The sequence below is a fragment of the Dromiciops gliroides genome, chromosome 2 (genome assembly GCF_019393635.1).
Source record: "Dromiciops gliroides isolate mDroGli1 chromosome 2, mDroGli1.pri, whole genome shotgun sequence".
In the NCBI taxonomy this organism is placed as follows: domain Eukaryota; kingdom Metazoa; phylum Chordata; class Mammalia; order Microbiotheria; family Microbiotheriidae; genus Dromiciops; species Dromiciops gliroides.
In genome coordinates, this window is record NC_057862.1 from 432,711,688 (window position 1) to 432,726,774 (window position 15,087).

A 15,087-nucleotide genomic window follows, 5' to 3' on the forward strand; every position below is an offset into this window, starting at 1 on the left:
AGGTGGGACTTGGGGGAGAGTTAATATAATATAATCTCTGCTATATCAGAATCCCTGTAATAACCATGTTATAATGAACTTCCTACAATATTTCCAACAATTACTTCCTTCTAATTTAGAAAATCCATTTGCCATAGCAGACTGTGTTCAGACGAGTCATTATTTTAGTAAGGCTGAAATTAGAAATCTGTGTATGTTTGTTCCATCAAATTAAGGGAAGTCTGTTTTCTCTTATTAAATGAAGCAAAAGAGATGTGCAGAATACTTAGCAACCAGTTAGCATGATGATGTGTTTATTAAATGAGGCAAAGCTAGGTTCGTTCAATATATTTAGCAACCAGCTACCATCACTTTCTGCTTTTAGGCTTGTATTACTATCCAAAAGATTTGTGGGGCACTAGGGACTCTAGACTATATTAGCACATGCTGATTTAAATGATAAGAATTTGATTACATTTGAACTACTTAGCTAATTTCCATGTGTCATTTCCTTTTGAGTATAAGAAAATAAGAGAAATAAACATTTTTCTTCCTCCACCCCTTCCCCACCCCGCCCTGATAAATTTTGGCCTATTTGATGTAAAATAGCAACATAATTTTGATGTCTTGAACCTGATAGCTCAAATAAATTAAATAGTCTCTTTATACATGAAAGTCTTATCGTAAAATAATGGTACTATCAACCTAGTTCAGTTCTTTGGAGTCTTGTAGAAATCATTTACTTTTTTTCTTTTATTGCAGTTCCAGACAGAACTCAGAAAGATCTTGGTTTCACTTATAGAGGTGGCACAGAAATTGTTAGCACTGAACCCTGATGCAGTTGAATTATTTAAAAAGGCAAATGGTATGATCACATCCTAGATTTATTTTATGATACTATAACTCAATCAAAATGGCATATGACTAATACTTGAATGAACATGTTATTTCCTAATGCTATTTTTTTTTAAACCAGTTGATTGTGAACTATGGACCTTACCTACCTTAGTAGGTAAACTGTCAGAAAGAAAGACTGTTCTCTTTGTGTTTGTTTCTGTCTCTATATATGTATTTATTCCCTACTTTGTCATTTATCATACGCTGCATTAATCAACATCTTTGTGACTTTCAGACATGTTCAAGTTACTTAGATGACTTCTTGTCTAAATCCAGAATGTACTCAGGCAATGTAAATTCCACCTATGCTAACATTTTGTTAGCATAGATGAAATTGCCTGTTTTACCCACACTGTCACACTATTTTTTTCTGTTTTGCTAATAGCAATGTTGGATGAGGATGATGATGACCGAGTAGATGAAGTGGCTTTAAGACAACTTACAGAAATGGGCTTCCCTGAGAACAGAGCTGTGAAAGCACTTCGTCTCAATCAGTATGTATTTTTGTAAATGTCAGAGAATGAGTTTTTCTCCTCTCTGACCCTTTTGCTCCTTCCATTTTCTCCTTCCACCATTTTAAGGAATAGATTTAAATACATGGATTTTCAAACTGTTTTGCATCACAAAAAATTCAAAGAAGAGCTCAGATGTCTCAGTGTTGAAAATTGTGTGTACCGGGGCAGCTAGGTGGCACAGTGGATAGAGTACCGGCCCTGGATTCAGGAGGACCTGAGTTCAAATCTGGCCTCAGACACTTAACACTTACTAGCTGTCTGACCCTGGGCAAGTCACTTAACCCCAGTTGCCTCAGAAAAAAAAGAAAATTGTGTGTACCAACTTGTTTTATCTACACTCATAAGGCTTTTGTGAAAAGAAAGCAGTAGCAAAAGGGTTGTTTTTTTTTTGATAAAGGTAGTTGAATTTGTTTAAAACAGTAGGAAAATTTTGTCATCTATTCTTTTATTTCCTACATATGCATGTGAGTATGTGGGGAGTGCTTGTGTAATAGTGACAACTCAAGATTATCTAGCTTTGGTATTATTCTCAAGGCCTATGTTTTCAAGTTAATTCCCACTTCATGTGCACATTTAAAATAAAAGAAATTCACAAACCAAAGAAAAATCTATGGATTATTTCTTCCTCTGTTGGACATAAACCTGTGTTACATGCTCTCTCCTTTGATTACATCACTACAATCATTGCTTCAGAATGTTTTTTTTTTAATTTCTTTTATAATCTTCTCATTGTGGTGGTTAGACAGATACTTCAGTAAGTAGCCCAGAAAACTAGGGCTTGTGACATTGCAGCTCTAAATTTATTTCTAAATACTTTTAAAATTGTAAATATAATCCAGTTCAACATTATTAAAATTGCTAAAATAAAACAGAAAGTCCCTTCCAGGGATTCAAAAAGACAATTAAGAAATTCACTGAAATTTCAGCAATTAATTCATTGATATTTTAGAGAAACTTTTGTTATTTTACAGCATGTCGGTAACACAGGCCATGGAGTGGTTGATAGAACATGCAGAAGATCCAACTGTGGACACGCCTCTTCCAGGTCAAGTTTCATTAGAAGCTGCAGGTGCTTCTGCCTCCTCCTCTCAAGCTTCTGGTGGACCTAATACAGAAGGGGAGGAAGTCAAGGATGAGCTAACAGAAATCTTCAAGAAGATCCGTAGGAAAAGAGAATTTCGGCCAGATCCACGAGTATGTTATATTTGATATCAACCTCTAAGTGAAAGTTTTATTTTATCTTGTTCTTCAGAATATTGGTTACTTAAATGCTTATGGAAGAATGGTTGGCACTTAATAGTTAACCCAGGTTAGTTTCTGCTAATGTTAAAAAAAAGAGTAATGTCCTATGAAATTATTTTATGGCCTAAGATCCAAATAGGCCAGATCCATTTAAACTCGAATCCCTATTATTTCTTTTTTAGGAACCTGAGATTTGAAGGTATAAAATAATGTATCGATACAAAATTTTTAGGCGGTAATAAAAATGTCATTTGGCCATATGTAATAGCTTGAAGCAAAGGGGCTACACTATGAGTTTGTGTTTTTTTCTTCATATTCAGAGCTGTAGACCATCTGTTGTGTGTAGCCTTATGCCTTAGGGCCTTGTGTTATTTAATCAAATAGAATAATTTATTTGTTAATAGAGGAGAACAGAAATTATTAAAACTAATTTACCATCTTTTTTCTTGTAACAGTTTCAGGGGCTATAATCTTTGAGCCTTGACTTTACCCTTAATTTTTTTTATTGAGCTAGCCTTATTTTACTTCTGTGCATCACTTTGGCCTATCTAACTTAGTTGTTTTATTCTGGGGCAGTGGCTAGAGAGCTGGGTCTGGAGCCCTGAGTTCAAATTTGGCCTCAGACAGCTACTAGCTATGTGACCCTGGGCAAATCACTTAATCTCTGTTTACCTCAGTTTCCTCATCTGTGAACTGAGGGTAATAATAGCACCTACTTGTCAGGGTTGTTGTGAGGATGAAATGAGATAAAAAACTTTAAGTGCTTAGCACAGTGCCTGGCACATAGTAATCACTATATAAATGCTAACTACCACCATCATCATCTTAATCATCATTACTATTTTGAAATTGCTTGATATTATCAGTACACTTAATGCTACATAACCTAAAGCTGCCTAAAAAGACTTTTCTTATACATCATTCTGGTAGGTATTTGAAATGCATTAAGTATTTTCTTTAACAGTGATTTAAAAAATATGAAATTGCTGAAAAATCTTCCCCTCATTGATATGTCATAGTTATAACAAATAATAGCCATGTATTCCAGAATAGTGTAGCTATATTAATAAAAAATACAATAGGGGCAGCTAGGCGGCACAGTGGATAGAGCACCGGCCCTGGATTCAGGAGGACCTGAGTTCCGGCCTCAGACACTTAACGCTTAACTAGCTGTGTGACCCTCACCCCCCCCCCCAAAAAAAATACAATAGTGTAGAATTAGTCTAGACATATTTGAAAATTTGCCAGGCTAGGAGTTTGAAAACCTTGGCTTCTTCAGTCCTAGCTCTTCTACTAACTAACTATGATTTGGGACAAATTCCTTTACCTTCATGATGGGTAAAGTATTTATTAAGTGCTTACCATGTTCCAGGTACTGTGCCTTATATTCCTTATTTTTAAAATGGAGGGATTGGATCAGATGTTGTCTTAATGTCCCTTCCATGTCTGGTATTCTCTGAGGACCCGCTCAAGCTCTAAAGGTTAGTTTTAAATGGTCCTGTGCTATTATTTAGCAGTGATCTTTCTAAAATACGGATTCTTTGTGATTTATAGAGAAATAGTTCTGGAAATGTAGTGTGATCACACCTTTGGTTGCTCAAAAGTTTCTTCATTGATGTTTAATCTTGGCAAGAGAGGAACTGTTCTTTCTAATCCTTTCCTAGATTACTGAGTGAAGAAGACAGCATCGTACAGTGGCAGTAACACTTGACCATGACTCAGGAAACCTGAGTTCTAGCCCTGGCTCTGTTTGACCATGGACAAATTAATTCCTTCTTAGGGCCACCTTATTTGTGTCTCTGTCCTTCTTTGTATCTCCACTTAGCACTGTGCTTATTAGCACAGAAATGCTTAATTAAATGTTTGACCATCTATCCAACTACAGTGAGTGGGTTGAATTAGGTGATGTCTAAAGTCCTTTCTTGTTCTAACATTGAGAATTCTGTACTGACTGTCTTCATTTAGTGAGATTGCTAAACATTATACCATCCTTTGCTTTGGTAATATCAGATGATTTGGATAGTCAGTACACAATCCATACTGTAATATATTTACAAGGGAAAATAGTAAATCCAGTAGTACTAAATTAAAAAGAAGCACTTTTTTTTTTTGAGGCAATTGGGATTAAGTGACTTGCCCATGGTCACATAGCTAGTAAGTGTTAAGTGTCTGAGGCTGGATTTGAACTCAGGTACTCCTGAATCCAAGGCCGGTGCTCTATCCACTGTGACACCTAGCTGCCCCTAAACGAAGCACCTTTTGTTGAAATACTGTTAAAGAAAAGTGGTTTAGTTCTATGTCAGATGACTTGTTCATTTTCTGACTTGTTCTCAGCGAGCATGGTATTTAATGAATTGTGGAATTCTCATTTAGGCCGTCATTGCTCTGATGGAAATGGGATTTGATGAAAAGGAAGTGGTAGATGCACTGAAAGTAAACAACAACCAGCAGAATGCAGCAGTGAGTATTACATAGTTGAAATGTTTCCATTTTTTTTTACTTCATATTCTTTTTAAAAAAATTTTAATTTTAATTTTAATTTTTTTTATGTAGCAATTCCTGCTCCAAAAAGCATACATCCTAATAGGAAAGATAACAAATACATATAAACATACATACAGAACAAATGTAAAGGGAATAAATACAATTTATGCAAAGTAGTCAGATGCCATGCAGTTTAGAAGGGAGTGTCCCAGTGGTTGAGGAGATAAGTAAGGACTCCATGAAGAAGATGGTACTCCAAGATAGTAGGGCATGGTCTTATCCAAACTTTGAATCTCACACAAAACCTAGGGAAAGGCTTTGGATAGTAAAAGTTAATTAGATATTAATTGAATGAATGAATCAATGATTGTTTTTCTAATTATTTGTACTTCTGCTTATTTGTACTTGAACTCAAGTAAAAGTTTATTCTGTTCCAAGTGTGCACAGTTTGGATCCTTGATTCCTTGTGGGCTGACTGAATGCTTTGCTATTTTGCTTCTCCTTTGTGGGATTTTTGTGGGGTTTTTGGTCTCCCTAAGAACTAGGCATGGGGCAGTTCATTTCATATTCTTCTAACCTAATTTGAAGATTATGGTTAACTTCTTTTCCCAATGTTTCATAGCACTCCCCTACACCCATTCTTTACTATAGCCAAGTTGCACTACTACTGTTTTTAATTCTAATTCCATATTTTCTTGCTTCTGTACTTGTCGTTCCTCATGCCTAGGATTAATTTTCCCCCTGATGATAATGCCTGGCATTTTATGAGGTCAGAAAGGATGAAGATGGGGGGTGGGGATTAGATTTGTCAATTAAGAGATCATCGATAACTTTGGAGAGAGCAGTTTCAGTTGAATGATGTGTTCAGAAGTCAGACTGTAGAAAGTTAACAGAGGGAAGGGGAAGAAAGTGGAGATATTGATTATAGACAGCCTTCATAAGCAGTTTAGCCACAAAAAGAGAAGAAATATTAGATGATAGCTAATGGAGATGGATATGAGGATTTTTAGGGGGATTGGATAGACAGTAGGGAAGTAAGCAGTAGACAAGCAGAGATAAGTGAGAGGATGGAGATGTTAGAGGGGACAGTTTCCTGAAGAAGACAGGATAGAATGGAATCATTTGTGTATATAAAAGGCAGTATGTTGGCAGAGAGAAGGCCATCTCTTCATGGCAGACTGGGGTGTGGTGGAGATAGAGGGGGAAGGCAACTGAGTGATGTTAAGATGAGAAACATAGGGAAAGAGAGAACTCTTGTCAAATAGCCTCATAAGAAAAGATTTGGAAAAGCCAGGGTGTTGTGAGTTCATTGATCAAATGGGATTTCATTGTACTTAGAGGCTTGGCCTCAGGGTGGAGCCCTTTCAGGGCCTTAGGCATCTCTGGTGAGTAGACAAGTGCTAGAAGCTAAAGGAATGATCTTATTCCCCTTGCTTAAGACCAGGCAGGAAACATATAGAATTGTATTTCTCCTCTCCCCTGGAAGGGAGGAGTTCAGTGCTTGATGAAATGTTATTTCTCTTTTTTCCCCACGAAGACCAGGCAATAGACCTGGTGAGATGCAGTGTTGTTTTCTCTCCTTACCCCATAGGCAGGAGATTGGTGTGTTGATAGAAAGGTCATAGGCAAGGGGAGCATATAGAAAGAGAAGATGAGGACCCTGGAACTAACCTTGGGGAACAAAAATAGTTAGGGAGTAGGATATGGATGATAATCCAACCAGAGACACTGAGCAGCAATAGTTAAATTAGGGGAGAATCAAGAGAGGACAGTCATGAAAACCCAGAGCAGGGGGTGGTTAATAGTGTCAAATGCTTCAGAAAAGTGGAGAAGAACTGATAAAAGGCTATTGAATTGAACAATTAAGAGGTCATTGGTAACTATGGAGAGAGAAATTTTAGTTGAGTGGTGAGATTGGAAGTCATTACAAAAGCTTGAGCAGTGAGTGAGAAGAGGAAAAGGAGTCAGCTTTTTCTAGGAATTTGCTTGAGAAAGGGAAGAGTTATCAGATAATAACTTTAGGAATAGAGTCAAGTAAAGGTTTTTTAAGGATAAGAAGGTTTATAAACCGTGGGGTAGGATAGGGAGAGATTGAAAATTAGAGTAGGAGGATGAATTGGGATCACTCTGCTAGAGAAATTGGGAGGGGACTGTATCGTAGATACATATAGAAGAGTTGGCCTTGATGAGGATATGCACCTCTTTGTCAGAGACCAGAGTAAATAAAGGAGGAAAGAGTGGGATGGTAATGTCAAGGGGTTCTGAGATGCAGAGAAGAGGGAATTCATAGCAAATGGCCTCTATTTTCTCACTTAAGTATGTGCTGTCAGCTGTGTTTGATGCTTAAGAAGAGAACATCTGAGGAGTGTTACAGAGAATCAATTAGGGAGAAGTAAAAGGATTACCTTGCTGCCTTTAGTGCCTGGTTAGAATTAGAGAACAAATTTTTAGTGAACACAGTGGTGTGACTTCCTTTTTTTAGCCCATTCAGCATTTGAATAGAAGTAAAGGAAGCAGGTGGATGTGAGACTATCCTAGGGTGGAGCTTGGCAATACATGAGCAGTAGTAGGACCGAGAGCAAGAGACTCAAGACTAAAAGACAGTGCAGTATTGAATTGATAAACTATAGGGTTAATACTATGAGGGGAGAAAAGTAAGTCCAAAGTGGTGGTGATGAACTGAGAAGTTACTGAGAGGTGAAGGCACTGGAAGTGATGATAAGATCAAAGAATAGGTTTAGGAGAGGTGAAGCATAGGGAAGATCATGCTATTGACCTTATTTTATAAGTGGAGAAAACCAAGGTAGTTAAGCTGAATAATAGGAGCAGAAGTAACTATGGGAGTCAGATTTATAATTCTTTTTCCTCCAGGGCCTAATCTTCAGTTTGTATCACTTTCAGTCTAGACTTGGTTTAATTTTTATTTTTACTTTCAATTAGTAAACTTTGAGAATTGTTCAAGAACTAAGAAAATATTTCTTTATTGGGAACATAAAGTAACTTTCTATATATGTAGTTGATGCCTCATAAACAAAGAAAAAAAATTATGTTTGTTGGGAAACTAATTCCAATGACTGCTACTCCTGAACTTTTCAGTGTGAATGGCTGCTGGGAGACAGAAAACCCTCACCAGAAGATTTAGATAAGGGAATTGATCCAGACAGTCCTCTCTTCCAAGCCATCCTTGACAACCCAGTTGTGCAGTTAGGACTAACTAATCCTAAAACCTTGTTAGGTAAGTATTGCATCATTTCATACACAAATAGAATCTTGGTTATTCAAAAGGATCACTTTTTTTTTTTTAAATCGAGAATAGATTTATGCTTGCAGCTCCCATTAGGCATTACTTCTCCCATCTGGCATCCTCCAGCACTAACACTTTGTATCATGGTGACTATGGGCAACAGTTTTCTCATCAATAAAATGGGTCTCAAAATATGTACATTACCTTTTAGGATAAAGAAAACACTTTATAACATTTAGAGTACTATAGAAATGTGAGGAGTTGTGATTTCTTAGGTCAAGATCTTGTCATCTCAAATATGACTATATGAGGACTCAGAAACTTAGATCTGCTAGAGAGTTACATATTCTACAGGACAAAACAACAACAACAACAACAAAAACCTGGCCTGAATCTTTCTAACACTTAAAATCTCTTGTGGGTGAATTAATTAACCATATTTTGGGGAGTCTAGCATATATTAACAATCTTAGCCACAGGGATTGAATTGAATTGAAAGATTAAGACCTGGTGTGGCTTGTTTCACCATCTGAAAAAAACACAGTACAAAAGAAATGACACACTTGATACATTTCTATAGGAAGGGACATAGAGTTAAATGGCATTTGCAGCTTTTAGCGTAGACTTTTATGTTGGATATGTCAAGGCTGAAACAGTATCTATGAACACATGACTTTGACCTGCTTGGAGCTTTGCCTTGTGGTGCAGCTGTGTTTTCTCAGTCAAAAAGAAAGTTCCTCTCCTGGAGAAAACCCATCTATATTAAGCTGGCATTAGAATAAAACATATGTATGGGGGTTAGGTGAGTCTACATGTACCAATAACTGAAATTTGGTAGAATTTAGCTTCTGGTTCACATGTCATTCCCGAAGTTAATAATTTCCATTATGATGTTACTTGAAATTATTATTTTGGTACCAGTCCTTAAATATTTCCAACTGGATTTTTCTAAATAAAATTTTATTGATGTGTTTTGTTTCTATATCACCCACATTTCCCAGTGTGTATCTCCTTTCTTCCCTTCCCAAAGAGCCACCTCCAATAACAAAAAAGAAAAAAAGTTTTGCAAAACTAACAAACACATTGGAAAGGTGTGGCATTATGTGTAATGAACCACACCCATAGTTCTCATCTTACAGAGAAGTGGAGGAAGAAAAGTACTTTTTTATGTTTCTTCTTTGGAGCCAAACTTAGTCATCACAATTCCATAGTAATTAGTTTCTTTTGTTTTATTGTTATTTTTTCCTCTCACATTGTTTTGGTCATTGTGTAGAGTTTTCCTGCTTACTTCACTTTGCATCAATTTATATTTTCCTCCAGTTATCTGTGTTTATCATATCTATTGCTTTTCACAGCACAGTAATCCTCCATTATCATGTATCACAACTTGTCAAACTGAATTTTAACTGACTTTCAGAATACTTTAAAGAAACTGCCATATTTTAAAGGACACAAAACTCTTGTTGATCAAAACTTAGTGTGAAATGAAATTTTATTGGTCAAAAGAACTTTCTAGCCCTTACACATTTTGAATTATAGAAATTTGATTTGGTATTTTATTTAGCTCCATGTGCTGGATCAGGTGAATAATGCAGTTTGCGTTTTGAAAAAATGCCAAGTATTTTAATAATGAACACTCTTATGAAACTTTACAAGTCAGTTAATTGTTACTAGGTTTCTTATCAGGAGCTTAATGAAATTCTGCTCACTGAGTTTTGACATGGAAAATCAAGGAATTTGAATTACAGGTTATTGCAGAATATTCAACTTTTATTTGATAGGAACAAAATTTGATGATACATTTGAAGCCTGTATTTTTTAAAAATGTGGGGTATTTGGGGGCAAAAATTAATCACCTTCTTGGGTATGTCTGGATAGTAAATATTCTGGATAGAGGTTATAAAAAGAAAAGTATGTTGGAACTCTTTTATGACACTGGTGGAAATTATAATTGCTTTAATGGGCTATCCATGTTCTGTCAGGCTTTTACTTTATTCATGTGGAAGGAAATAAGATTTGATATGGCATAAATCTTAATCCATACAATAATAAACATATAATAGTGTCATGCATTACTATGGGGTTGAGTTCCACTTGACCTCAGATAATTCAGTATTTGCTAAATTAAAAAGGCCTATTCACTCATATTGGGCTACTTTTTGGAAAAAGTAATAGTAAACCTCTTTCTTGCTATAATTTTCGCATATCTTTTGATCCAAAGTATCTAGTCAATACTTTCATGTTAGTTGATATTTCTGCTATGACAAGCTGCCCTTTAGACAAATCAAACTGGAATTCCTATAGGCATCTTAAACTCAACATGTCCAAAACCAGAACTTATGGAAAATTTCCCCAAAATGCTCTCCCAGATTCTTGAACTTCTCTATTTCTGTAGAGGGTACTATCATCCTGCTGGTCACTTATGGTCACAACCTCAGAGTCATCCTTGACTCCTCACTTTCACGTGCTACATTGGCCACTTTTGTCAATTCCAACCCTGAGAATCTCTCATGTTTGTTTATTTTGTTTATTTGGTTTTTTTCCTACCTACACAGCCAGTGTCTTTGTTGAGTCCCTTTTCACTTCTCACCTAAAGTATTCAATACCCTTCTAGAGGGTATACTTCCCTTATCACTCTCCTCTCCAATTGATCAGCCACACAATTTCTAAAACAATATTCCTAAAGCATAGGTTCTGGCCAGATAACTCCCCTGCTTAGGAAACTTAGGCAGCATATTTTCTTTCTTTTTTTTTTTTTTTGTTTGTTTGTTTGGTTGGTTTTTTTAGTGAGGCAGTTGTGGTTAAGTGACTTGCCCAGGGTCACACAGCTAGTAAGTGTTAAGTGTCTGAGGCCAGATTTGAACTCAGGTACTACTGACTCCAGGGTCAATGCTCTATCCACTGCACCACCTAGCTGCCCCTAGCTTATTTTCTTTATGATAAAATGCAAACTCCCTTGTTTATAATTTAAAGTCTTTGACTCCAAACAACCTTTGCAGACTCACCACATATTATTCCCCTTCACACACCTTATGTCCCAAACTAGCCTTGTTTCTATTCTGCAAGTGATGTTCTATCTCTCCATTCCATGTCTTTGTATGGGCTGTCCCCTTGTTCCTAGAATGCACTCCCTTATTACTTAAGGAAAGTAGAACTTCTAGTTTCTTTCAAAGCTCAACTCAAAGTTACGAGGCCATTACTGATTATACCACCTACCAGTAACTCTCCTCCCTTCAACCCCTAAAATGACCTTGTATTTGTTTTATATTAGAGCCATCATGGCATATTGGAGGAAACCAGAAAGACCTGATTTCAAGTCCCACCTTTGCGACATATTGACTGTGAACCTAGACAATTTACTTAACTTCTATTAGTGTGTGAGCTTCTTGAGAGCAAGGATTGTCTTTTGCCATTTTTGGTCTTCCCATCACTTAGCACAATGCCTAGTACATAGTAAATGTTTAATAAATGCTCATTGACTGACAACTTCTCAGTGCTCTAGGGGACTCTAGTAATTTCCTTTAGGAAGTTGCAGAGAATATCCTGACCAGCACTGATAAAAGAAGTTTCTTCACTATAAAATTCCCCTACACTAATGAAATCACAGGTCTGATTCCCATTCACATCCCTTATCTGATGTATACTATTATATATGTTCTCTTCTCTAATGAAATGCCAGTTTCTTGAGGGTGAGGACTTTCATTTCTATCTTTATATCCCCAGCTCAAAGCACAGTACTTGACATTTAGTAACCACTGTTCACTGATTGATCTGTATATGTACTCTTTATATCTAAGGATGTCCTCTTTATATTTAGAGAGTTGTTTTTAAAAGACATAAGCACTAGGGGGCAGCTAGGTGGCGTAATGGATAAAGTACTGGCCCTGGATTCAGGAGTACCTGAGTTCAAATCCAGACTCAGACACTTGACACTTAACTAGCTGTGTGACCCCGGGCAAGTCACTTAACCCTCACTGCCCTGCAAAAAGACAAAAAAAGACACAAGCACTGCATTTTTACTAATACTTACTGAAGACATGAAGTGAATATTGCTCTTCCTCTTTCCATAGCATTTGAAGATATGCTTGAAAACCCATTAAATAGCACACAATGGATGAATGACCCTGAGACAGGACCTGTCATGCTACAGATCTCCAGGATCTTTCAGACACTGAACCGCACCTAGTGTGATGGACATCCCTCCAGTCTGCTGTTCCCGCTGCCCACAGCTTCAGGTTCCTCAGAGAAGAAGAAGCCGAGGATTTGGGGGGAGGGGAAGAAAAATAGCTTTTGGTATTTGGCTAGAGGCCTTCTTAGTTATACTTCTCAAACAAGAAAGAGTGTAGCTTATGGCCAGCTCGAAATGTAGTTGCCTTATGGATTTATTGGTAGTGGAAGAAGAGTTTGCATTCAGTTAGATGGAATTAAAAAATCCATATCTTGAAAAATACTGATGCAAATGACTTACATAGGATTGTTTGAGACAATAATGACTGCTCTGGTTTTATATCTTATTGCTTTAAAAAAAAGAATCTGTGAGGGTAGTTTACAAGTCAGTATTTTTAGCATCTGACTGATGTTTACAAAAAGTGACTGACCACTTCAGTGAGGAATTAAATGATATACTCATCTCTAAAGAGTATTAAGTTATGATTATTAAAATGAAATGCTATTTGAATTGACCCTTAGAGTTTGATTTTTAAATCTAGATGTTATTTGAGAGAGCATGTTTCAATCCAAACTGTTAACATCAGACATACTAATTTAAGTAGATTAATTCATAGGTTAAATTTTTTTTAATAAATAGTTTTCCTTTTTCCTATTTTCTGTGTTAGTGTTGTTCTAGTACCCAAAGAAAAAGTGTTACATTACTTTAAACAATTCACATCTCACTATATTAAAGATGCAGTATTTTTTTCTCTAACAGTTCATTTTGCCACACCAATATTTTTAATATCTACAGGGGTAGATTTTATTAATATGTAGACACATTTTGGTGGCGCAAAAGGGTGTTTTAATTTAATGATTTTAGTTTAATGAGTTTAAAAAAGTCAATAGAACACAATTCTTCACATCCCCCATAGCATATATCTTAAGGAAAAGCAAACTGTTACAGGCATTAAGCTAATACCTTTTCTGTCTCTTTGCCCTCTTTTTAAATTAAAAAAAAAATCCTCTGTTCATTGTAATTGCCAGAAGTAGTTGTCTTCTGAGGATGTTTTGGTTACTAACATTCTTTTGAAGGCAGCCAAATAACATCTGCCTTATTGCACTAACATATTTGCCTTGATTATTGGCACCTAAGTATTACCTGGCATTAGTTGGCTTACACATTGTGGAGTTACCATTCTTCCATAAATAGCCAATTACTATAGAAGTCTTATAGCTGAGATGACCAGGTCGTTTTTATCTTGCTGACCAGGTATCTTCATGGTTTTAGCAATATCAAGAATGATTCTTGCAGTTCTTTTAGGCATTTTCTGGTTCCTATGTTTGTTTGGAAAAAAGATCTCTTGTAAGACACTCCTGAACATATGTGTGAAGTGTTGCAATGTATCTGTTCTCTGATAATTTGTTCTCATTTTTTCCCTCCATGCTTTAACTTGAAAGTGACTTGGAGTTTGTGTTGTTGTTTTTTTTAACTCAGAGTTCTTAATTCATTTATTTTTAACTTGAAAATCTGTGGAATAAATTATTTTCCTTTTTTTCCTCTTCCTTGATAGGGTAATATTCCCCCTGCTACTTCTCCCACTCAAAAGAGTAAGTTTACAAGTCAGTATTTTTAGCATCTGACCAGTTTGCAAAGAGTGACTGACTACATAAGTGAGGAATTTAATGATATATTCATCTCTGAAGAGGAATTTACCTCTTCCTCTTCAAAAAAATTATGGGGGGATCCTATACTTCAAAAAAGATTAGTGATTTATTAATATACAAAGTACTAACATATTACCTATTTGATTCTATATAATATTTATGAAAGAGTAAAATATCTTAGATATACAAAATCCATGTTACAATGTAAAGTTTGGCATTTAGTACAATAGGAATTTTTCTTTTGTACTACAGAATGATTTTTACTTTGTATAAAATTTATCCAAATAGTACACAATAACCCTTATTAAAGGACCTCTCCTCCCAGGTTGTGAAAATTTCCTGAGTTCATTATTCCTTCTGTATACAGATTTTCAAGAGCCCTGATTAAGAAAAATTAACTATTTCATAAGCTTAATCTAGACTCTAATTCACTTGTATAAACTGGAATTACTATGAAAAAACAAAGCTGTTTTATAGCCAAAGTACTGCATCTTTAAATATCCCAAAACTGAGCATACATTTCAGGGTTTGTGTGTGTGCGTGTGCGCGGGTGCGTGTGTGTGTGTGTGTGTGTGTGTGTGTGTATTTTTCTTAAACTTAATTCAAGTTGTTTTAGAATGTTAATCTTTTAAATATTTGAGAAGGAAAAACTAAAAGGTAGTTGATATGATGTGACTGACTCTTCAGAAGGACAAATGACTATTTGGGCTGTATGGCTTCTGAAGATTATTACTTGTCTTGGTAGAGTTAATTGCTTCCAGTTGCTGGACAATTAACAATGTTCTTGGGATATATAGTCTTTTGCAGCAAGGCTCAGGGTGAATAAGGACTTCATGTAGATTCAAACTAAATTATCAGAGAATGCCACATAAAAAGCTAGTGAAATCAAACCATAGTATACATGCCTGA

General features: G+C 36.0%; 1 protein-coding gene across 1 annotated transcript in view; it reads left to right on the top strand.

The window, feature by feature from the left end:
* The window catches only part of UBAC1 (UBA domain containing 1), a 37,416-nt gene extending 22,756 nt beyond the window's left edge, over window positions 1-14,660 (top strand). Inside the window, exons 5-10 of the mRNA XM_043985216.1 lie at window positions 742-844; window positions 1,262-1,370; window positions 2,363-2,585; window positions 5,007-5,093; window positions 8,214-8,352; window positions 12,432-14,660. Of these exons, the coding sequence (XP_043841151.1) occupies window positions 742-844; window positions 1,262-1,370; window positions 2,363-2,585; window positions 5,007-5,093; window positions 8,214-8,352; window positions 12,432-12,547 (777 nt within the window). The 3' untranslated portion in view covers window positions 12,548-14,660. The remainder of the gene's footprint in view (window positions 1-741; window positions 845-1,261; window positions 1,371-2,362; window positions 2,586-5,006; window positions 5,094-8,213; window positions 8,353-12,431) is intronic.
* Window positions 14,661-15,087: the final 427 nt, after the last annotated feature.